This window comes from Buceros rhinoceros, unplaced genomic scaffold, assembly GCF_000710305.1.
Source record: "Buceros rhinoceros silvestris isolate BGI_N320 unplaced genomic scaffold, ASM71030v1 scaffold6997, whole genome shotgun sequence".
Taxonomy (NCBI): Eukaryota; Metazoa; Chordata; class Aves; order Bucerotiformes; family Bucerotidae; genus Buceros; species Buceros rhinoceros.
In genome coordinates this window covers 25,907-51,712 of record NW_010420416.1, presented here as the reverse complement: position 1 = coordinate 51,712, position 25,806 = coordinate 25,907, and the positions used below count along the sequence as shown (strand labels likewise).

The window sequence follows — 25,806 nt, the reverse complement described above, 5'->3', positions numbered from 1 at the left end:
CCACCTGGAAAATAAGGCGAGGAATGCCTACCTAGTAGTTTCATGATAGTGGGGCTTCTTGAAAATTTAATAACTTTATATTTGGACAGTGTTACAAATTACTATTAAGTGTAAGTTTTGTATTCATCAAAGTTCTTATTTGTTATATTTTGAAAACAATGGTCTGAACTCCTCACTGCTATCATTTTCTTAATCTCAAAATCTCAAGTAGAAACTCTTCAGATATGTATTTGGCTGCGATGAACACTTTCTTTTATTTTTACAGATTCTGTCCTTCTTGAACTTTAAATGCATTATAACACAGTCAAAAATAAAAGCAACTGGAAAAAAGATACATTAAAAAGAATACTTTACAACAGCACTCTTTCTCTTGCATTATCTTCAGAGTTATTTTGTATGCCATGAAACTAATCTCGCCCTCACTTACAAAAGGTAAACCGGGAAACTCAGTGGAGTCCTTCTAGATTAACAGTCACAAAGAGAAGCTGCTGAAGAAAGCAATTAAGAAACCCACATCATTCCCTAATTGAGGACACAAAAAAAAAAAACAAAACCCAAACTTCCACAAACAAAAGAAAATGTGAGGTCTGCTGCTTAGCTAAGTGTCCCAATTCTTTGCTTATTCCAGTCTGTATGTTGTTAGTTTACAGTCTTTTATGTACCATCCTGCATAAAAACAAATAGGCCCTCAGGGATTAATGTACCTCAACCAGTACTTCAAAACTACCTGCTGCAGCTCCCTTTCTACATCTTCATAAACGTAAACAAACAGAGGTTTCTGAACAGAAGCTTCCGGGATCATTTTCCTTCATATTGTGCCAGGCAGGCATCGGAAATGCCAGGTGTCGTGTAAATTGCAGAAAATGGTGAATTGCTCCTAATGAGGGCTATCTAGCTAAGCATCTGAACAACATCACTGGGAAAAATCTCTTTGCGAGACTACTGAAAACCGTACTTTTGCCCATAATTAACCAACTTGAAAGCTAGCTACAGCTAAGGAGTATTACCGCCACTTCTGCACAAGAAGTACTGGACTTCCACATACAGACCTTGCTGAAATAGCTACTTAGGGACAGCCGTGAACCACTCCTGCTACAGCGCAGGTTTTTAAACTCAAATCTAGCTCCACAGGAGACTGATAGAACATCACAAATCAGTGACAGGCTTGTAACTGACATCAAGGGGAACCTGAAACAAGCAGTCTCATTGGAAAGAGGTACATCTCGCCCCAGAAATACCTCAGAAGCTGGACAAGTTGTAAGTTGGAATGAAAAAACAGTACATACACAGCAAATGTGCTATATGCTGCAGCTTTCCACACAGTAATTCATATTTGTAGATATATAGGAGGGGAGGATCATCCTCACCATGGAGTTTACCGTCTCCGGTGAGAAGTGCAAGACTGAACTGCCGATAAGGTTGAGAGGGGACACAAGGGAGAGATCAAACATGGGCAGGGTGCAGTATGAACTCTGGAAAAAAGATGACTAAACTGCTCCAGTTCAAAAGAAAGGGAATCCCCAGACCTGAACAGATTAGGGGTGCTAATCAGATTTTTTTCCCGTTTTCTCACTTAAGCATTTTAGATCCTGCTAATTTAGATTTCTTTGTCCTGAACAGTCTATTACGGCTGCTCAGGAGCAAGCTAAACATTTGCCTTGCAAAGACCTCCCTTAAAGATTTTACACAACATTTTAATTAAATTCTATCCTTAATACAGTAAGAATTTGTCCATACCCAAACCAACATCACAGCCAGTTGTTTCTGCACAGTGATTGTTTTTTACTTTTACTTTTACACTATACAATTTTATCTGGGGTATGCTTGGGAAAAAAAGACAGAAAATCTGCTAGCTTATTTATCACTACTTCTTGGTGACTCAAATTTATTTTGATACCATATACTGTAAATCTGCCAGCCTGTTGGAAATATTTCTGCATCCCATTTTGTTAGTTACCCTACAATTTCGAAAGCCTGTGATCTCTTTTGGAAGTTTGCAGATGCAGTTCCGTCACCCTCCCCAGCTATAGCATGACAACACATGCCGGAACACAGGCTCTGGCACAGACTTTGGAGATGGATGTGGAAAGGTTACACAGTTTTGCAATAAATTCATTATTATCAAGCAGCACCAGTTAAAGCAATCACTCCTCTGGCCAAATAATAAGTGAGGAAAAGAAAAACAAAAAACCAAGTCTTCACTTTTCTGATGTCCTGTTGCATCAAAGCACAGGTTGCAACAAGCAGAGAAATAGTAATGTGCTTCAACGTCTTTTTCAGTTGCTATGGTACAGTTTCTTATGGAAAATTCCTTGTTCTGCATGTTGTTTTTCCTGCCTCATTTGGCATGGCAGAACCGTTCCTTGTGTCACCTGAGAAACCGGGCTGTCAGTTTCCACCTATTGGTGAGAAAGAAACTCATCAGCAGCAGAACTCAATGGAAAATTCCTCGGGTAGAAGTTTCTGCGCTGCAGGCCAATGTGACATTGAGGAGGAAGGATGGATGGGTCAGGGACTGAAGGAACCACGCAGGACATCTGGCTTTCACCTCAGGGTCAGCCACAGATTTCCTGCGTGAGCTGGGGAAAGGGATTCAATCAAGGACTTCCGGCTCATGCAGACAGGATGACGAAGCATCCCTCCCCCATTCTGCACCCTCTGCAAGAAACCCCAGAAGGTCTGGAACTTGCCCATAGGCCAACCAACCAGCTCCAGGTTACAGGAGCACGGTCATAGCCCAAAAGGTCTCCAGGCAGAGGTTATTTTCAGCTATGGAGTCCCACGGTGCTTTACACAGTGAGGTCTTGTTTGGACCTTGGAGCTCTATAATAAGAAATAATTGCATTGTTCTCCACTCTCAGGAAAAAATATGGACACAGGCAAGGAGGAAAAGCTCCAGCTTTACTGGATAGCCAAGCAGGAAAAACATTCAGCTTTTAGAGGAGATGTCTAATCTATTTTCTCCATAAATAATACCAAAAATTGTCAGAAACTTTAGGTATAAAGATGGTATAATAGCACCACACTAGTGATACAAAACAACCAGGGACAGGACCTTTTCACTAGGGGAATTTCTTTTATGAATTAGTTGGAAGTAATCCAATTTGTTTTTCCTGCTGGAATGTTTTTCCTTCCATCAAAAAATAATTAGATTCCACCACTTTTGATTCATGAAAATGCCATAGTATGGTTAAAAAAAAAAAAAAGGTGTTAACATTTTAATGCAATTGGATACTTGCTGTACTTCAGAATGCCAAAATTCCCATGGGCTCCCTATGGCGATGAGAAGAGCTTTTGATCTCTCTGAGGAAATGGGTTTTAAAAATAATAAATGCATAAGTACTTGAAAAGAGATTCTTTTAGTAATGTCTATCATGAGAATGAAGAGCATTCAAGATGCGACAATGCAATTGCACTTCATGGGACAAATTTTCTGTTGGTGCCAATATATAAGGCTCCATTGACTTCAGTGGAGTTTCACCCTTTAATGCAAGAAGGCTTGGACTTGTTGGATATCACCTGAGGTTACATACAACCACTTTTGTCTTTTAGAGTTCCTCCCCTTCCCAGGTAAGTTCAGCAAGGAAATTAATGGAAACGGGTGTAGAAATTAAATAAAATGTGCCAAATATTAATTGAACAAAAGCCAGGACATCCAAAATTTTGATTCCCACAGTACTGATTTCAGTATAAAGCCAGTCAAAAAATTTGATTGAAAAATGCTAATGGTGTAATACAAAGTTTCAAAGATTCAGTAGCAGGAAAATGTTGATTTTCAGCTATCTATTTGGCTTTCTAAAACAAAGAATCAAATTAAACATTCAAAAGTGGAAAAAGCTTTTTTTTTTTACACCCCACAAAACATACATATAAAAAAATCTTTGCCGTAATTTTGAAATATTTGCCCAAAGAAATTTTCATTTTTAAATACCAAATTATTTAATTTTTATTGAAGATGCACATCCTTCCATTTCAACATTTCAGTTTGAAACCTGAGACAAAATTGAATTAAGTGCCCTCTGCTTTAACTTACATTCTGATTTTAAAGCAGAAAGTGATTTTGAAATGCTGAAATTTCCCATAGGAGGAAAATTCTATTTTTGAACAGCTTTACTTCAGTTCATTTAAAATCTCAGCTATTACCCTGGAACTTTGGAGGGGGAGGAGTTGTACTGAAGATGGAATAATTCAGTAAAGGCTGCATTATTCTGTTAGTTAACAAAGTTAGTTAAGGCACTAGGGCCTTCCTCTCTCACTTCGCATTATGAGGAGGAGCCACCCTTCAAGGCTATCATCAGATGTTGATCTCATACAGAAGCCTATGCAGGATTCCTGCACATCGGTATATTGCTCCACTCAATATTTTCCTCATTCTTTTCCAGATGCTACTTAATTAAACTCCCAAGAAACTTATCCAGTAAAAATCACGTGCAAGTGGAAATTAAGCGGAGAACAGTAGTTAAAAACGAATCTACAGAAGTCTGAAGCAAACCCCAAGATTTGAATACCCCTGACTTTTGGCAAACTTTACATCCCGATATGAAAGCTGTGAGTTAAGAGTAATTGCTCAGAAAATCAGTCCCAGATCTGAAAGGCTGCTGCTCTTATACTAATATTCCCAATAAAAAAGAAAATCCTCAGAATGGCTGCTCTGCTTTTCAGCAACCAATAAAAATAATGCTACCTCTTAAACATCCAGTCCCACTGATAATCACAAGCACTGCTGTGATGTTTCCCTTATCCCAGCACCCTAACAATCCTTCTCCTCATACGTCCAGCAGCACAAGTATCAGCTGGAGTCTGGAGGTGGGGGCATGGATGGGTACAGTGACCCATAAGAGCTTTTTGTTCTTCAGCTGTCTTATACTCTTCTGGTCCTTCCACAACCCCCAAAGAACTGAGACATTTTATCATTATGACCATAATGAAATGCCATCAGGGGTTCAAGGGGACTTCTCTCCTGAACATCTAGAGAAGCAATAACCATCAATTTTAAAGCTATAAAGCGAAATCAACAAACAGTTAAATCCACAGATAGGAGGCTCTGCCATGCCAACCTCTAGTTCTCTTCAGAGGCTCCAGAGGAGTGTGGATAAATTCCCTTCCAGACCCGACCCACATATTCAATTAGTTGGCTGTCAGGATGAAATGCAGGAAAAAGAAGTTCGATGAACCCATGCCTACTGACAGGCAATTAAAAAGATCCTTAATCAAACTCTGCTGCTTTTAACAAGTCAGATAATGCATCAAAACCAAAGCCTACTTGCCCAGATATTTTGCTCCCTGAATCCCAATCCTGAAGTCAGGGAGGGCAAAACCTAGGCAGTGACTTTAATTGCTTGAACTTTGGAGCAGTACAGCTGCAAAATATTGGATTAATTGGAGTAAATGACCAACAGGCCTGCCCTTTTGTCTTTCTTATCTTTTATTTCCCTTTTCCTCCCCCACCCTCTCCTTCCTGCTCTTTGTCCGGGAGAGGGAAATCTGTACACATCACTGTCTCACAGGGTGCTACTCCTTACTGGAGCCTTCTCTGATCATTGCTTAGGTAAGTGCAAGTCACAGACTTCTACATTTGCCCTGCAATTTCCCTATTGTGGGAGCATGATTTATATGCTTCATCTTTGTGGTGTTGGTTCAGTTTTAACCCGCCTGATGAGTTTTATTAGTAATTGTGTCTCAGAGTTTATATTTACGATGCCAGTGTCACCCTTAACAGGCTTAAGCACAATCTAGAGAGAAGAATATTTTCTCCATGTTTGCGACATGGGAGGTATTCCCTGTAGAAAAGCCTGAGGACATACAGTGAATTGTCTCCATACAGAGCAGCTGCTTGTTAAAGGTAACAAGAAAAATGTTGAAGAGTATGCATTGCCTTTCTTCTGTTCTGTAATCTTGCTATAAGAGAGTACCATGTTAAGAAACTGAATATAGTTCCTATTTTTTACAGTGTGCAGTTACTAAGTTTTTACTTGATCTTTCCCTGATGCTGTCCTCCACCACCTTTTATTGGTTTGAAGAGGAGGAGAGAAGAAACTTTTGTCTCATATGAGTCTGTCAATCAGACTGAGTACAAGCTGTCCAAAAGTGTGGTTTAACTTACAGTTATCCTACAGCTTGCAAAACTTAAACACCAACACATATCAAGAACCTCAATGATTCAAGCTCATCAGGATGCAGAAAATGCTTAGCTTGCAGAGCATTAAATGGTTCATTAGTTCAAAGCAACAAGCCAAATACTAATTCCAAATACACTCTTATCAGACACAATGAGGTTTGTCACAGATGAGGTCAGATAAAGCTTGTTCCACCTCAGAATGTGAAATACAAAGAAAACAATTCTCCCTGGTTTTGGCTTGAATGTCTTCAAATAGGCTTTGATCTATGGCCGCCTTAGCCTGACTACCCTCAAGAGAGTTAACATACCCTGCAAAACTCCAAGTCCAGCTCAGCACTGACACGGCTTCTCCGGATCTGCCAGCAGAAAGCAGTGCAGTGAATGAGGGGTTTATGCCTGAGCTTGTAAACTAGTTCCCTTTTATTATTACAAGAGCATGGAGACCTAGGAATCAGTCACACCCAGGATCTTTCCTTAGACTGCATTTCCATTTATTTAATTGTCCTTGTTTCTTAAAAAAAGAAAATTTCTGCATTGAGATACGTTTCTGTAGCACCTTTGCTCTTAGCACTTCCCTGAATTTGTCTGTCTTTCTGAGGGGGATACCTAAAAAAACCCTCTGTAAAAGCAGAGAAACTCAGGGGACTATTGTGACACAACTTTTCTGCAGTCTGCTGCCACTTGTCTTTACTATAGGGCAGAGACTAGTCTCTCAGCCATTCAAATGTCTCCCAGCACACCCTTTGGCTGCAGTCAAGGAAGAATCTCAGTTTCAGGAAGACAGCTCTTAAGGTGGTTTAGCTAATAAATAGTGTGGATTTTAACGTGTATGCTTGTATACAGCATACCCATAGAGATAGGTCAGGGAAAGCCCAACAAAACATTTCTTAAAAACTTTTACGGACATGTGGATGGGATGACTGGTCTGATGAGGCCAAGAACTCGCTGTGGGTGGGCACAGCCTTTTATATACGATGAAAAATAAATAGCACACACTCAGGCAAAGAGTCCATCCCCAGACTAGACCAAAACAAAATTCAAAGCTCACTTCGTACACTTTCTCTCCATTATTAAGAAAAAAAATCCAACACTTTTCTGTGTTTTACATATTTCTGTGCACACATTCCATCAATAAACACAAGTGGCAAAGCTGAGATGGCAAAGCTGTCTTCTGCAGGAGCAATTAACACCTGTATACTTTGTTCTATCTTGAAACCATCCTACCTTGCAGTCAAGAAAACTTGCCAGTCCAAGATAAATCTCTTACCAATTTGTTTAATGTTGCCATTTACCACAGCCTTGTTTCAGATTTTGAGGCCAAACGTGGAAAGACTCACGTTGATTAAAATGGGAAATCAATTCTGGACTGTGCCTCTAAAGGAAAGCTATCATTGCAAAGAACAGTTGAAACTTCTCTTTTTTCCCTCATTTCTGAAAGATACACTTTATTTTGCACTGTGTTCATTCCTCATGGAGGTACAATATCAGGGTTCCCTAAAATGCTGTGATTAAAAGAGGCAAAAAACTGTAACCTCGAAGTGCAATACAACATTGTGATAAATGTGTTAAACCAGTTCCTGCGAGGAAGCATGCTGCATCAGAATGCATAAGGCAAGAGACTTCAACAAGCTGGGAAACGGTCAAATTCTAGTAAAAGGATTGTTCCATGACAGCTGAATCCAGATTATCTTTCAGAAGGTTTCACTGCATCTGCAATGAAAGCAAAAGGCTTTGCCTCCAGAAGCAAAAGCTAAGACAAAAAGGAAATACATTCTCCAAGAAGTACCAAGTGAATTTGAATCTTAAGTCTTTGTTCCCATACCACATCTTCAGGATGAGAGCCCTCGTCTCAAGGTTAGGTGCAAGACAAAAAGGACCCTTCCTACAAGGCTGAGTTGAGCGGAGAGCTTTTTGGCCTTCATGTCTGATGCCTGCTGGGGCTGGTTGTGGCAGCTGAAGGGTCCACCCTGCAAATCCAGCCTCCCCAGTGGTGGCAAGAGAATTGATGTGATTTGAAGTGAAAGGCAGTGTACACCTACTGTAGTCAGCCATGGGCTGCAGGAGCTGAAGACAGCGAACTTGCCTCTCCCCTTACAGTGCTGCTGAGGGGTGAGCAGCAGTCCCTTCTTCAGGCACATTGTGAACGCAGTGGGGGTTCACAGTCCTCAGGGCAGTACCAAGGGCTCATCCTGGTCATTCCACTGGGTGCAGGACACTAACACACCTTTGATGATGCTAACTAAAACTGTTTGCCTGCCAGGATGAGCATCAGCTGATGAGCATCAGCTCTCTGCTGCAATGGTTGGGGGTGTCAGTGAGCTGTGAGACTCTGAGCTTTCAGCTGCTTCTGATCCCTGTTGTCTGCCCTCCTGATCTTTAGGGTTTTGGCCACAGGAAGATATAAATACGTTGCAGTTCTACATACTATATAAGGAATATCTCCTGGTTTATTAGACAGGGTTGGTTTTTAAAAAAGGTCATCAAGCTTCTTGCCACAGAGAATAAGCCAATCTCTGCATGTCGGAAGACCTGGGAGAAATATACACCTTAATGTTCATTAGATACTAATTTTATGAAGGGTTTCTAATAGGTACAGTAGCAGCCACTTTTAAGTACCAGAAAAGTTACTACTGAGATCCACTGTAGCAGTTAGCCCATTCCTCGACTGAGAAGATATGAAATGCAAAATGAGTCAAGAATTTACCACCACCACCAACAGGAACAGCATTGCTGGGCAATGATAACACAAATCATTTTACTCTCACCTGATGATACAGCATCTTTGTGCACTCGTCATTGCACAAGCAGGTTTCATAGACCAGAGTATCACAAGCACGAGAACACGGACAGTTCCAGAAAGAGCAACCCTGCATAGCAGGTATTTGCACTTGTAAATTAGAGAGTGAAGAATGAGCCCATAAGCTTCCGCCTTGCACTTTACCACCCAAGAAGGAGCTTTTCAAGCTTTCTCACACAGTGCTGGTCAATGCATTTCTGTCTGGAGGAAATCCCTATTGCTATTCCAGTCTCAACAATCTCTTGAGTGGAGACTCCAAATAATGTAAAACAGTTCTTTTTCTTCTGATGAGAATAAAACAGGATAAGATAAATCATGTCCTCCTGCACAATCAGTCGTGTATTGTTCTTTCTTTCACCAAAGCCTGAGACTCAGGCTCTTTTGTTTCTTTTCCATTTGTTTCTCCCTTTTTCTGTTCCTCCCTACCTTGTGGGACATGTTACCCTTGATGGTTATTGCTTTCAGCTATTTTTATTTTTTTTTTTAAGGCAGCCACAGGCCTTCTGAGCTGTGGGCACTAAAAAAAACCCCAAAAAACCACAAAAAAAACAACTGCACCAAAACAAACAAAAAAACCCCCTGAACCAACCAAAACAGAAAAACCCAACAAAAGCCCAAAACTTGACCACATCCTTGAAAGACAGCCTAAGAAACCAAATCTAAATAAATCCTAAGAAACACTCAGAAATGAGAGGAACTGTGTGGAGGTGGCTACAGAAGATTTCTAACTGGAACTGTAGCTCAAAGAAGTATTCATAATGACAGTTGAAGATTCTGACAAATCTGTATTTTTTCCTCAAAAACTGGAGATTGCTCGAAGTTAGATTTGGCTTCTCACTATCCAATTTGAGAACAAATAACCACATGATAGAGGCAAACATCACATCTTCCACTCTTTCTTTCCAGTGTTGTGCGAAACAAACCAAGGTGGGAGGAGTGAGGAGTGCAAGAAGTGCCAGTGCGAAGACAGTTTTGCTTCCCATCTTCTTAACTCTGACTCCAACCCTACAGCACAAATTAGTGCTGCTCAAAGGACCCTCTTGGAGACTGAAAGCCTTTTCCTGCACTATACACAATTCCTGATTTTCAAGAGAGTTTCCAGCAACCAGTTTTCAAGGCATGTAGGTAGCTAAAGGTGAAGCAATCATTTACTGGAATTGTCCAGAGTGCTAAACTGATTTCTGTTAGCCAGACTTTACACTTCCAAGCTGTTCAAGGGCCTTTTAGAAAACCATTAGCTGGTGATTTAGCACCTGAATGCCTTTGAGATGCTCTGTTCATGTGCCTAGATGACATCTGAGAATGGAGTTTAGATACCCCAAAAGCAGAAATTAAAAAAAAAAGTCTCTAAGGAGATTATTATTTACACAGAGATACACTGCAATTTAGACAAACAGATGATAATTAGTAAGCATACACCATAACTTTTTCTAAATGCAAACAATACCTCCTTGCAATATGTTTTCCATTTACACATTTAATTGCCCCCAAAAGCTAACAGACAAGTTGCTAGCCAGAGGTACTGCACAACTTTTTATCAACAGAACTTTAACAATTTCAGAACTCCTTGCAAGGCCTTGACTTATGATACTTGACACTTGTTTCCCCTGCGGGGGTTTGGTACTTCAATCACAGTGATTCCCCCACAATCTGCAAATAATAGTCTTCAATTATTATGGGCGTTGATGGGTTAGATATAAGATCAGGCAAGTGTTCATCTCATATCAGATCTGTATGCGTCATGACTTAATCCACATACTGGCCTTTGAAGACCAATAATCTGTCCTCTGTGGAATGTCCTGCTCAACCACTGGCTGAGAAATTCATACCAACCCTCAGGAACACGCAACTATGGACCTCAAGGGCAGCCTATCTCTCCCTGCACCTCTCAGTCATAGTCCCACTAAGCAGAGGTCCCTTCAGCGTCCTTGGCTGAGAGCAGCTGGTACTGAACATCCTCTGTCTCATCTCTGTCCAACAAACCAAAAGAAAACCAGCTTAAGGGAAAGTGAGAAAGGGAGGGGTCTAAAAGATGATCATAAAGATATGCTTCAGCAGTTATTTCTGTTCATTAATGACAGAAGCGTGTTCCTGGAATTGTCTACCCACGTAATCATATTTTTTAAATGAGTCAAAAATGCTGAGCTCAGAGATTTCGTTAGACAGAACGTATGTCTGAGTTAAAGTGAGTATATTAATTAAACACCTTCCAGTCAGAAAAAACACTAGCCTTATCATTTTTCCCCAACTGCTTTTGTGGGAAATGAGAAGCCTGTTGAGAGGTTTAATTAACAAGTTAATGCTGAAAAAAACTATTTGAAGAATATTTCAGAGTATTACCAATGTGTTACTTTTATCTCTGACAACATTTTAAGTGGCTGTTAGATTCCAGTTGCTGCTGGATTACCCTACTGCCCATAACACACATGCAGCTCAGCCTCAGCTCCCCAGCAAAACCAAACCAAGTTCTTCTGCTAAAGAACTTGGACTTCATGAACCTCAGTGGCATTTTTCCTGGGAAAGACAGAATTATGATCAAGCTGCACACACCACAGAAACAAAAAAGGTGATGATAAAGCAGATGATAAGCACTCCCTACTGCCCATAACACACATGCAGCTCAGCCTGAGACAATGAGGAGCTCCCCAGCAAAACCAAACCAAGTTCTTCTGCTAAAGAACTTGGACTTCATGAACCTCAGTGGCATTTTTCCTGGGAAAGACAGAATTATGATCAAGCTGCACACACCACAGAAACAAAAAAGGTGATGATAAAGCAGATGATAAGCACTCCTGCTCTCTGCATCCCAGCTATGCAGATCCACCAACAGCAGGATGCAGCGTGGAAAGCACCTCTCAGATTCCCTTACATCATCTAATAGCCAGAGCACAAATGACGTGGGAAAGGAGGGACAGAGCAGGTGAACTCTTGCTGGGCGTTCGAGCTGCCGCACAAGCCAATACTTCCCCATTCACACACAGAAACACATAAATCGGAGGGGCATCCCTATACTCAGAGTGGGCCATGGACCCTTCTGCAGTTCTGATGGCTCTATGCCACGTAACCCATTGCTTTCCAGAGTCTTCCTGCAATGGGCAGATCTGCAGACTCGCAAAGCCAACTGCACAGTCTCCTCCAGGACACAAACTGCTTAACTGCTCTCAAAACCCAGTCTTAAATCACCAACAGCCTTAACTCCTCAGACAGCTGCTGGCGAGACGTGTGAAGATGTTACAAAACAAACATGGCTCACGCTGCACCACGTAACCCATTGCTTTCCAGAGTCTTCCTGCAATGGGCAGATCTGCAGACTCGCAAAGCCAACTGCAGAGTCTCCTCCAGGACACAAACTGCTTAACCGCTCTCAAAATCCAGTCTTAAATCACCAACAGCCTTAACTCCTCAGACAGCTGCTGGCGAGACGTGTGAAGATGTTACAAAACAAACATGGCTCACGCTGCAGCTGCGATAAATACTACCCTGTCTTAACCGATGCTTATTGCGGACAACTGTATTCCTGATCATTTTCTCCCCAAATCAATCCCTAGTAGAGCTTGTGCTCAGGACTAACTGCATTTTACACAATCACACTTCTTAATAACAACACACTTCCTTGGTAATTAACTCAAGGAAATTTGAAGTAGGGTGTACGAAATAATTCTGGCTATAAAGTTAATTGACTTCTGATTTTCTTGTAATTTAGTATTTATTAGACTTGAAATTTTTAATTTCATTCTTAGTTATACTGCCTTCCTTCCCTGGGATCTATCTTATTTAGTCAAAACTCTCACTGACAGAAAGGATTAAATCCAAGGTCAAATCCTGCGCTGGTGCTTAGGCTCATCATAAGGAGATTTTTCACAATGGCTTATTTTTTTTCCCATTCAGCTTAAATGTAAGTACTACCCATTTAACCTTTGTCATATTATTTTTCCATTACGCTTTTACATACATATTTCTATATATAAAATAAACACCCATAGAACTTAGTAAAGAGCACAGAGTCTGAAGGGCATAATTTAATCATTCCAATATAAATGGTGCTATTTGTCATTTACATATTACTGATTTAACTATACATTTTGGTGCCAAAATATATTTCTGACACTGATGTGTCATCAAAAGACAAACTGGATGTAGTGATGCCACTGAGATTACACCCCACTAAAAAAGCACCCTGTTTTTTTTTTTTTTAATCTTGACCAATACCCTAATTGCTTGTGCACATGTTTAATTTCACTTCATCTTTCATTAAGTCCTTAAGGGTGCTCTTCATATGAAGCCCGTGGTTGGGCTTGATGTTGACAGTGAACTTCAGTGCTCTGCTGAAGAACAGCATGCTTATCTGAAGCCTAACTGACAAATTCACACAAGAAGGTGCACACTCCACCTGAATTTTGACACTGGAGACTTTCCTGAGAGTGTGTTTTACACTGTCTTACGTCATACGCTGTCTCTGTAGCTGAAATGCGTACTTTATTGCTCAGATCTCCTTTTAACATTTACTATTTAGCCAGAAATATGGTTTATGTGCTGTATTTCCAGGTGATAAAACACTTAGTCTATTCATAAAGATCAGAGTCCAAGCTGTTCTCTCTTGCTGTTGTATTTCCATCATTTGGGCTCTCAGATCAAGTAGTTTATGAAATAATTCAGGTCACAGAAAAACATTCTGTGTGATGAAATGCAAATAACTTGCTGAAGGTATGATTTTTTTGCCCTTTTTTTTTTTAGATGTAAATGGATTTCATGGACAGATCAAGACTGCTAGCAAAAGTGATTTTACAGGTTCACCTCTACACTAAATTTGGAAATATTCCTTTCTTCCCAATTCTGAATTTTTAAGGAGGTGGAAACCCATGCTTTTCAAGGGGAAGGCTTCTGCCTTTGGGAGAATGTCTCCCATCTGGTTGGAAAACAAAAAACTGCAGGTGTGCTGAGTCTCAGAATGAGCAGATTTATTTTTTTTTTTAAATCTAATTTCTCATTAATTTAGTTATTCCCCGTTACATTTTATTTGTGCGACAAAAGAAATATGTGACCATATTACGGGAAAAGTATCTGAGACTCAGTATGCTATGGTCTGAGAGACAAATCTCTCAACAAAAGTCAAATGCAACTAACAAAATACACCACGCCTGACACTTCTGACCTATGTATGACTCAAACAATTGCAAAGACACATATTTTAAACGGTGACTACAATCAGGGATTAAAGCATGCAATCAAAATACAGAAGTATTTAGTCAAGATGATAAAATATGCTCTCATATATCTTCATAACTTCATTCAACCAACTTCCCTGTTATACTTTCCCTAGCCAATAAAACATTCCCACAGTAAAACACAATGGGATTAGGACAATCAGTAAATATAATGTTTATATCCCTCAATCTCATGCATTTGTCCTTCAGCATCTAAAGGATTCTTCGTTTTCAGCATCTGAAGATTCTTAAGTGAGTATCCTGTGAAGCCTCCTGGTCTCTGAATCCTGACTATCAATGAATGTCAAGATTGGCAAGCTCAGTTTGGACATTAAGGATTTCCCTCCCAGTCTAAATTTCACTAAGAATTTACCAATTTTATCGCTAAAATTGATCAGTTTTCCTCCTCTGCATTCTGGCTGTTGAGGACATGGTATCTTTTATAAAAAAATGAGCTGTTGATAAATTTACAGCTCTGCAGACTTTGAAAGCTGATGGAAAATGCCCAGGCTTAGGGCTTAGCTGGCTAAGACACCTCTTCAGCAGCCTTTCTTTTGTGGTCACTCAGATATAAAGGCATTTCAAAAGAGATGGAAATGCTGACAGAGTGTTTCTCTTTGGAGTCCCTTCTTCTGCACAGAGGGACCAGCCCGGTTTATTTTTCACCCTGTAATGTGTGTCAAAAATTCACCATATTTCTCAGAATGGTAGGAAAGTGTAGGGTGACAGATACAACCTGGAACATACCATAATTTGTTATGTGGGAAACAAAATCAAATGGAGATTGTCTGCTGCAGGCAGTCTGCTCGTTGTGCATTGTTATTTTCAACAGGACACAGTGTGTGCAGGATGAGCAGCACATGGAAATCAACAAATCTGCTGCTCTGGGTCAGAGGCCTGGCAGATCCCTGCCGTGTCAGGGATCTCTTGGTGAATATTCCTTTTCAGCCTGCAGCTTTCCTGTCACCAGACTCTCATGTCCCCACTCTGCAGTGAGAGACTGTCCACCCAGTGAGGAAACACACGCGCTGGATCCAGTCTCTGCTGGAATGGAAGGATGCCCAAGAAACACAACCTGGGTGACCACCCACCATCCTTCTGTTGAACTTGCCCTGGAAATACAGACAACTACGTCTATTTTCATATCAAATGGCCCACTGCTAGTGATCCACTGGCTGGGGAGAAGGTTGTCATCCTACTCCAAAATGGGAAGAAACCAGTCCACCGTGTGGGTGTGAGTGGTCAGAGCCGTGGAAACAACTCGGTATTGAACTATAAGTAGGTGCAGCTTTCCACAAGTGGCCTGGGAGAGGAAACGCAGCTGAGTGGCTCCTGGTATTTGTCCACTCCCCTCTGCTCTCTGCAGTGGCCATGCCAGGGCTGTCTCTCCAGGCTGGCGGAGCAGGACCAGCTCTGAACCCTCAGATGTTGCTGCCATGATCAAATGCTTCCAAATCATGAAACAGAGTTTAAAAAGAACCACAATATAATAAACAGAAGAAAAAAAAAAGCACTTTTTTCCCCCCTTATCTCCTCAGCCTTCTGGGGTCTGGCTCATTTTCTCAAGCTTTTCTTCTAATTTTTTTTCCCTCTAAAATGAAATCTGATATCATCACCAGACTCCAAGACCTCGGGCTCTAAAAAAGAAAAGTCCAATATACTGTGGGAGTCATGACAGAATGGTAAGAATAACACTCCCTATTTCTTTTCTCCCTCAGAAGTCATTCCAGAAGGTGGTAGACTGAAGCAGAGCATTTCTACAACTCTTCTGCCTAACAGGGACAACCAAAGTCTGGTTATGTATAAGTTAAAAAGATATCTATAGTTAAAGAATAAGGAAAGTTAGAAAAAGCACTTTAACTAAATAATCCCCCCAAAATAAATCCCCCCAAAAGTAATCAAAAATCCCTAAGCATAAATTGAGAAGCTCAGTGTTTAAAACAGGATAGAAGGAAGATGCTTTCAAAACTTTTTGCCTTTGAACTTAGTATGGTACATATGCAATTTTACTGTGGAACTGAAGCTACAGACTGTAAATTTCTTTTTTTTCAGATCAGCAAAATAAATCAAAATTAATTTACAAAAAATATTTCTACCAACATGAAATCAGCTCCAGACTTTCCCTGGAATTTCAACTGGAATTAGAGTACTTATTATCTAAACTGCACATTCACACACTTATACTTGAAGGAACACAATCCCAAATTACAGAAATATAGATTAAATATTAAGACTATCTCAGGAATATATGCAGATTTCCCGTATGCAAGCCACCATATACACCACATCATCTGAAACATAATGGCTACATGTATGGCCAGCCACTGAAAACATCTTGTCACTAAACCACCCACTAACTAATCAACAAGCTGGCCCAGTACTCTATTTTTCATCATTTAATAACATCTTTAGGAATGAAATTGAGTGAGTTGCAAGTAAGAATAGCTGGTAAGTGCAAATTGATGTCAGTGTAGCTGTTGTTCATCCACTCTAGGGTGGATGAAACCTGAAGCCTGCAAATTTCTCCATGCCTTCTTCCAAAGCAAGCTTCCTTTCAGTTGTACCCAAACAATTACATTGACTTTGTGGGGTTGGGATTACTGGGATGACATTCAGAGAACAATTTGATCCCCATAATCCCCAAACCACCTGCAAGCAGTTTCTCACCCAAGTTCTGTCCCGGCAGTGTCAACCTGGGCACTTCCCTAGGCGTGCATACCCCATCCTCAGGTGTTGCTCTTCAAAGGGGTACCAACAGAGCAATGTTATTTACTGACTGCCATTCAGCAGATTCCACTGGTGGAATGACTTCCACATTACTCACAGAAATGTACTACTAATGGCCTGATACACTTCAAGTGCTGGGCTGCAAGTTAAGTGATGAATGAAGGAAGTCCATAACTGTACATGGGGAAAAAGGCTTTGTTTCTCCCATCCTATTTCATCACGTCTGGTAGGCTCGGTTGGCAACTTTAGGAACTACAGTTTCTGCACAGAGATGTAGAAGAGTCGTTTTTTAAATATTATCAGGGCTGTAACAGCTCACAAGATTAGTGAAGCTAACCATCTAGCAATAGTTAGCATCTAAGCCCACAAGATATTGCATTGCACAGTTGATTTCAGGCAACAAAAAAAAATTTGCGAGGTTTGCCATACATGCAAGTTTTCTGCAATAGGTGATCTGACTTCACTACAAAGTTACAGCCTAATTTTCAACAGCAACAACTGAACACCGTTCGTAATTCCCAGGCAAGAGGTTTGCAGGTTGACCCTAATATGCGCAACCTGGTTTATAATGACTTAAGTGCAAAGAGCATTTCACCACGTCCCAGCTGAGAATTCTCTCACACACCTGAGATCAGAGCTGCCACTGTTAGCCAAGTACTGCCAAAGAGGAAATACCTTTTGATTTCACACCAAAAGGAACCAGAAAGTCTGGTATGTGTCTGAAACATGACTATGCACGGCAGACCGTAAACTTTCAAGCTGGAAATATTCAAGATGAGTCCTCCAGCCAGCAGCAACCAAGGGCACATGGCAGGGAAAGGAAAAGACAGGAGTGCTGGTATAGGGAGTCAGTCAAATAAGTCCTGAAAAAGCATCAGTGGGTTTGCTGGTGAGGAAAATGGGCAGTTAAGATGATGAGCAGCTCAAGTGGGAATTATCAGCCAAACCTAGTTGAAAGATGAAGACTGTTTTTCTGCTGTTAGTCAAGATGAGCAAGGTACAGGTGAGCATTTGTGCTGAAACCTGGGACAGAAATTCAGTTTTTGAGTGATGGCTGGAACCCAGCCCCTCAAGGTGATGGGTCTTCGGTCTTCATCAGTTTGCTTTTACCATCTTGAAAGCTGTCTCTCAAGCAGAGGAAAGTGTTATAACTTTTAGCCTGAGACTGACTCTAGAAACCATCACTCTTCGGGATTTTCTTAAGCACCAATTCACTCATACAGTAACTGAATTTCAAACTAAATTGATCACAATCAACTTTTTAGTTTTCTTTTAAACACAAACACTTCCAATACTTTGCAATGGAGCTTGATACACCATATTCAGAAATGGTTATCTGTAGACAAGTCAAAATATGGCTTAAGTAGATAACAAAAAAGAAACTCCACTTGCTACTCACAGCAGATGTACTCCTTCAACTTCCGCGAAAACTGCATTGGGATCTGCATACAGCTTCACCTAGCTGGAAGTCTCACCTCCCTCCACAGACCAACATATGCTAAATACATAAGAATCTTCTCCAGCGTAACTGTCAGTGATTGCTGTGTTTAATGTTAGCGGACAATGAAACTTAGACCAGATAGGAAATAAACATAAATGTTAAGTATCTTGCTGGAGATGAGAAACCAGATGACATCTGGAGCTGGTATAATTGTAAACAGGAAATAGGTATGACAGCTACTTAGCTCAGAGGTTTATAAACACCAGATATACACATCAGGAGGAGGCTGGCAGGTTAAGAAAGGACAAGAGCAGCTCTGTAATAAGCGAGTGAGAGAGACAGAAAGACAGTGTATGTGAAATTATTTCTGGGAAGACTATTTTTTGTCTGTGACTATTTTAATTACAGTATTTATTGGACAGATGCTCGATGTGGTAGGTGAAATCTGCCCTCGTTTATACACTGCTACAGTTTACCTGATTCTCTTTGCTAAAGCAATAAAAACTCTTAAGACTGGGACCACCACGGCAATGTGATAGAACGCAGAGCATCAGCCCCACAAACCTCCTCAGAGCACCATAGCAAAGTCTTGAGCCACATCCTGCAAGCATTTATGCACAAACTGAACTTCACGTACCGTGATTAATCTCCCTGACACCATGTGGGTTTCATAGCAGCATAAAAAACCAAACACAGACTTACATATTTTTAGTATCAGGACCTACTTAGCACTAGTCAGTCGTGATTTAATGTGTCTGTACTTAATGTGCAGCTTACTAAATGTGAGAAAATTATGTGTTTTGGTACAGTCTGTTTTTTTTCCCCAGAACACCATCTATGTTGTTTCAACATTAATGCTGGAAGTTAAATACTCTGTAGTCCCTGATGTTTATTTAAACAATTATAATGTGGTCTAATGCAACTGGGAACAGAGGTTCAGTAGCTTGATATTTAAAAGCACGGCTATGTTATATAACATTAGAGAGCTCTAGTGGGCATGTTGCCCATTTCTGATTTCCTAGCAGCTTCTATTCATCACAGGAATTAATGTTCTAATCAGAAAGCATCTGTATAACATTTTCCTTGTGCTGATCAACTATCAGCAATTCAGTGATTACCTTATGCATCCCACTGTATATGCTAGGCCAGATTATTCAAATATCCTCTGGTAGAAGAGATAATGGGGCAATTATAATCACAAAACAGTGACACACAAAAAAAAACCTACGGTAAGAGCAAACATCAGGGATGTACAATAAAAAGGCAGAAAAAGATGTTCTGTTGCATTGCAGGAACACCCTTCTGTGGACTGTGCTTAGTGCAGCAATCTAGATGTAGATGAGCATCAATATTCACAAGATACATAGGTAGTCCACCAGCAGTCCTTGTAACCTTAGAAGTCATGCATACACAGATGCATGCATGCCCTTGTGCACAGCTCAGGGAAGATTCCTATTACAGCACTTAAGCTCTGCAAAGGTGAAGGGAAAGGTTTCTGACCTTGTCAGTAAGCCCCTACCATTTGTGTTATGAAGCAACATTCATTAAGGGTAGATACAGAGGGCATGTAGCATCCCTTAGTTGCAAGCCCAGTGCTCATCAGCTGTACCGGGAACTAGAATGACTTCCAGAGAAACAGTTCAGACGTCTAGTGACACTTCAGAAATATATGTATATTCACTCAAAAAAAAAAAAAAGAAAAGAAAAAAAGGATGAAAAAAAGAGGCAGGAACAATCTTCTCTAAAACATTTAAAGACCTTAATGTACTGATGAAAACTAGTAAGTAGTGCAGTTATTATTAAGCACAATATCCCTTAGGTATTTTTTCAGTTACCTGCTGCAGTTAGTTCAAAAATCAGCATTTCACATGTCCAATTCTAAAAATGCTACTAGGTTTGAAAAGTAGCCTCTGAAGTTAGGGATACTCTTTTTTAATAGCTAATTATGTTTAACTCTTAATATTTTTCACATTTCACCTGCTTCTAACTGAGCACAAAAGAATTTCTATGTCACATTTATTTTCCGTCATGCAACCTTCTGCCCTACTTTTAAATATTCAATATCTTTTCCAGCTGTAGAGGTTGAATTATACAATGAAATTAAAAGAATTGAAGCTTTAACCCTTACCATCCTTATAACTTTACAAATACTCAGATTTCCAAGTTAGGCTATGTTAATTGCCAATACGATCAATTTAAAAGTGGCGCGTATGCAACAATAATGGCTTCTGCCTCTGACCCAGGATTTCTTTTCTCCCAAGAACATATTTAGTGCACATGACCGGCCAAAGACCACTGAAATCAATGGAAAGGCTACTGGTGACTTTGATGGAATATGGATTGGGCTTTGTGTGCAACACTGCTGACTGGCCACAAGGGCTGAATTTGGCTTTGACAGACGTAAAGTGGTTCACCCCACGTTCCGTTAACAAACTGCATACATTTTAACTCCACCCTTCCACTCCGAGGAATTTAGAGCATTTTGTCCTACTAGCTCCGTTAATGACTGAATGACTGAAACACAACTGTTGTTTGTACTTACAGGTGTCTGGCTTGAGTTGACTGTTAGTTATTCCAAAATACTGGGGATTTTCGATGACAGGAATCTTCGTCATCCCAATGATGACTGCATCAGGACCCCCCTCAGAAGAAGACGGAGTGTTACTGCCATTTGAGATGTGGTGGAGGGGACTGGCTGAATCGTCGTCATTGCTGATAACTGAAGAAGGACCTAGAGTTAGAAAGAAAGATTTTCCTGTAATTCAGTATATGGTTTCCGGTCCTTCAGACGATTTTTTTTCTTTTTTGACCAGTTTGTCCTCCATCCCCACAGTCAACAGCTTTCTCTGTGAGCCTTGTTGACCTTACCTCAGGAATTTCATATGTCTGGGTGCAGATGGAGAATGGTGGGATTTTTCCATTAGGAGTTGGAACGTGAAGTGAATTTTTCTACTGGTAGATCTCCTAGACTAAATGCATCAAGGTCCAGCATACTGTGCCACTGGCAAAGATTTCCAAATTTCTTGAACCCCTTCTGTCATTCTCAGAAATAAGCTATGTATTACACACATTAACTTCTTTACTTCACACCCTATTTGGATCACACAGCAATAATTGACACAAATCCAGGGAATGTCTGCCCTCCCTTTGAGGTGGCATTATAAAAAGACAAAAGACACAGAGGAGATGGGCTAATCCTGATGTGGGAAGCTGGTAATTTCTGAAAGACAACGCAGCTGAGAGCTAAAATCAAGGAGGCAGTTTGAACAGTCACAGAAGTATGGAGCAGATGCTGAGAAGAGTAGCAGGAAAAACAGATCCCACCCACTGCAAAATCTGGACGTCGCTGCAGAGGGGCTCATCCAGCCCAGGAGAACATCCCACTGGCTCCTCCATCCATACCTAGTCTGCTGCTAGAAAGAAGTCTATTTTGAGCAGTAATTCAGTGACAGGTTGGGGGGTTTTTTTGTTTGTTTTCACTCTGTGCTTTATATTTTTAGTGCCACAGAGATAAAACCATGTAAACAGGTTAAAAGATCCTGTTCAGCATAGTGTCCCACTTCTGTGAGAAGTTGCAGTAGTTTTTGATCTAACAGTGAGAACAGTGCAGCTGACATTTGAACTCTTGCCATCTAACCCCACCATTTAAATTCCACATTGCATCTTCCAGTTTACATCCAGTATTCAAAGAAACCCAGAATCACCATTTAGCAGCAACAACATTTTGCCTAACCTCCCCACTGAAGAGCCAGCAGCGATCACACATCATATTCCACTTCATTCTCCACGTATGTTAAGCAGGGTTTTTGAGGCGGCATTCACATATTCTAATTGTAACAATTAAAAGGTGATGCTAGAAACAGATGGAAAAATTCATCCTTTGGAAGTGCCGATCCTGGAATGGCATCCTCACACAACACCTGGTTTAGCCCGCCGGCAATAGTGACAGGTAGGGTAAATGTCCCCCCAAAGAAGAGGGTGACAGAGAGGACCTTGAGGACAATGAAAAGCTATATTCACTCCAAGTCAACAGTCACCCCACTGAAAATGTTGGAGCCCCAGGCTGAGTTCAGGTTAGACAGAAGGATCAGTGCAGAGGCAAGAGAGAGCTGAGTAGTCTGCCACACAGCTGGCATCTGTGTCTGCAGGGGATGCAGAAAGAGACAGAGAATGGGGACCAGCAACAGGTCCTGTAGACACATCACTGAGGACACGGGAGAAGATGGACAGGATCCACCATAGCACACACAATTAATGAACAAGATGGGAACTAGGACACAGCAGCCAAGAAAGGGCAGCTTTAAGTAAAGAAACTTCTATTTTTTTTGTGGCTCACTGTATCATTAACAAAAACACTTTATCATTCCACAGCATGGCTCACAGGAATAAAACTTAAATAATTTGGCATGTGGCTCTTCAACCCTACCTTTAGAGACTAAAGTGTACTCCCACCCCTGTCCTGCTTTCTTTTCTCCCCAGATGGTTTAATGGTGCATGAGGGAAATGTTCTCATAGTTTGAAAAAGTACGTCCCTTCCCAGTCTGAAACATTAGAGGTAATTTTTCAAATACCTTGCACTTCACTGGAAAGTCACTGTTGACAAATGCAAGCAAAGTCTAGATCTCTGCAATTTATCAAGTGAAATACTGATACTGAGGCTGGTTTTGTCATTACTGATCACCCAGATCCTTAACAGATTGGTTCTACTAGGAAAGCTGCCAGGATTAAGAGTTTTTGGTGGAGATTTCTCTAATGAAGTGCAGAGCCTAACAAAATGGGGGAAAGGGTCCCTCAGAGGGCACACACATTTTTCAGGTGCATGAGAGCTGCGTGCAGTGGCATTAGAGTGCAAACCCATTTAAAACTGCATTCAATTTTCTTTTCTAGACATCATCCTTAAGTCCCTAAACTTTCTGAATGTCAAATTAATAGTTCCAAAAAGCAGGACTAGAAATAACTTATTTTCTTGGGAAAATAAAGTCCTTTTATACTAATACAGGTTTAGTATGAGGGTCAAATCCCCTCTCTTAAAGCAAATGGACAAATTCTCTTGTCTCTGTAATTTAATAGAGGCATGTCTCTAAGTCCTTTTCAGCGTTGCTGTTCTCCGCTGCACAGGAGGAGACTCTTTTGCCATTGTTTGCTTCCACCACACATATAGTGATGGAAAGTCACCATTACACACCTCTAGATGTTAAAGTGGGATAATGAATAGAAACTCATTCTGTTCATCAAATAATTTCTGCACTACTCCAAGACCCAGTTTTGTACAGTGAATTATTTTTTCAATCAGCATAAACCACAAAGTGCCTCAGGTGAAAAGTAGACAATCATTCTGTAAATCAATTAGGCTAAACCAGTTTCCCATGTGGTATGAAGCGGGCTCCAAGTACATTCAGTTCTCTGATGCAGGTGAGAAAAACTTGGAAAAAAAGGTGATTCCCAAAGCAATTCCTGTTGGTATGAAATAGCTCATGAAAAATTCAATCCCTCTCACTTATTAGCATGTACTCAGCTCACACAATGGTCTTTGGAAGTAAGTATTCGGTTCAAAAATCCTATTTCCTATTCTTCTCTCCAATTCCTTCTGTAATTAAGACAATGAGAAGCTAATAGATGGAAGTTTTGTGTTATCAGAGACAGCTGAGCTCACATCCCTTTGCTGGAACCTTTTTGCAACATGAGCAAACTGGTACATAAACTGTTTCCCCACTTTCTGATTTGTCAGACTATCCACTTGCCATGAAGTTATATTTCATTTTTTTAATTCACTAAGCCACATTACAGATACGGGCCAGCACTGCAGCTGGCCTTGACTGATTCTCTAGTAATGCAGAGTGTTTCCCAGGATGCAAGATGAGGCTGACAAGAAGCTAGAGCTGCCCTTTTCTCAATACTCACTGAGCTCAAATCGAGGTGTAATTTCTTAAAGTGCTTTAAAGTGTGGTTTCATCCAGATGAAATGGGGTCACTGAATTACGCATCAAAGGCGGAATGAGAATCAGTCATGTGGGGTTTTTTTTGTAAAATCTGCTGTTGGTTGCACACCTGAACTCTGAGAATTTTAGACAAGAAGTCATTGGTGGGAGTGAAAATCATGGCTTGTCAATAGCCATCAGCTATTGCCAATAGCTGACTGACAGTCAGGTTGAGCTTTTAAGAAAATTCCAGAGGTCTTCTCCATCTTCAAATGTGCTGCTCAACATCTTCACTTGTTTTCATTTTTAGACCACATTTCTCATCTGAAGAAGATAGAAGCCAGAGTCAGATGAGAAATGGTAGCCTGCCTTGGAAAAGAAACATCAGAGCTACATGCTGCAGGGCTGGATTTCTCTTCTCTTTGATGTTCAGCTAAAAACCTCTGCGCTCTGCATCACCTAGGCCAAAGAAAAATCCCTTCTGTGTAAAAAAAGGGGTGATATGAAAGAAAACCAGTTATATGTGAAACTGCCATGCTATAATAAAGCCAAAACACCACCCATGCCTAGGTTGTGAATGATCTTCAGCACGTGGTACGAAGACAGGCAGAATCAGCAAACTTCTCTTACTGCACAACCCACAGAAAAACAGAGGCATTCAAACACTGCTGGGGTGGGGTCCTGGGTTACCTTCACCAGTGCCAGCACCCACGCCTGAAATATAACCCACTTCTGTGCTACCTCTTGAGCAGTGCATCTCTTGCACTGTCCTGACCTCAGTGGTTCCAACAGACATGAGTTTCATTAGGTTTAGAAATAAAATTTCATAAAACTACTTATTTTCAAGTTGCGCTGCTATTTCTGGCCAGGAGAAGGAGTTTCATAATTATAAAATACAGCCTTTCCTGCTGCTCCTATTGCCATCAGACTTACGCAGTTTTAACATGCGTGCCACCAAGACCTATTTACATTGCTTTTTGTTGGAGCTACATTTTGCTCTGCATTGTTTCAGACTTCTGCTAATGCTTCTGTAGTTGGCTGTGGCAACACATCTGACTTCCGGCTGCCACTGGAATAATTCACATGATCTTTCTGTGTATCAAAGTACAGGAACAGTTCCAAAGAGAGTAATAGCGTGACTCAGCTAAGCAGGCAAAAAGTAAAAAGGAGAGGCTCTCAAACACAGAATCGGAAAGAATGTATGCGTTTTGTTTGCACCTGGCACGGCCTTGCAAGCACATACACTGAAACTTCAGCTTAGATAGTCACAAACAAGCACTGTGTCCATCTACTTCTCCCGCCACCTACTGTGCCAAAGATATAAGCAGTCTACTCTGCATGTTTGCTCTCCAAGCTCTTGGAGTCTATAAAACCCTGCATCTTCCTCGCAACATGCTTCTGCATGTCACACATCACTCTGATTATCCTTGAAGTCACTACTAATGCCTCAGGCACACCAGGAAACAAGAGGAATAATAATTACAAAAAAAAAAACCCCAAACCCAAAAAACCAAACCAGCTGATTTTAGCTTTATGGTTGGAGCTGTGTAGTCACAGGGATACATCTGTTTAGTTAAGTGTTATGAGGCAGCTCAGGGAAA

General features: G+C 40.8%; 1 protein-coding gene across 1 annotated transcript in view; it reads right to left on the bottom strand.

Moving 5' to 3' along the window:
- LOC104496221 (BDNF/NT-3 growth factors receptor) overlaps positions 1-25,806 on the bottom strand; it is a gene marked incomplete at its 3' end in the record, with an annotated part of 49,492 nt that overhangs the window by 22,471 nt on the left and 1,215 nt on the right. The window contains exon 2 of the mRNA XM_010139304.1: positions 20,830-21,018. Within this exon, the coding sequence (XP_010137606.1) occupies positions 20,830-21,018 (189 nt within the window). The remainder of the gene's footprint in view (positions 1-20,829; positions 21,019-25,806) is intronic.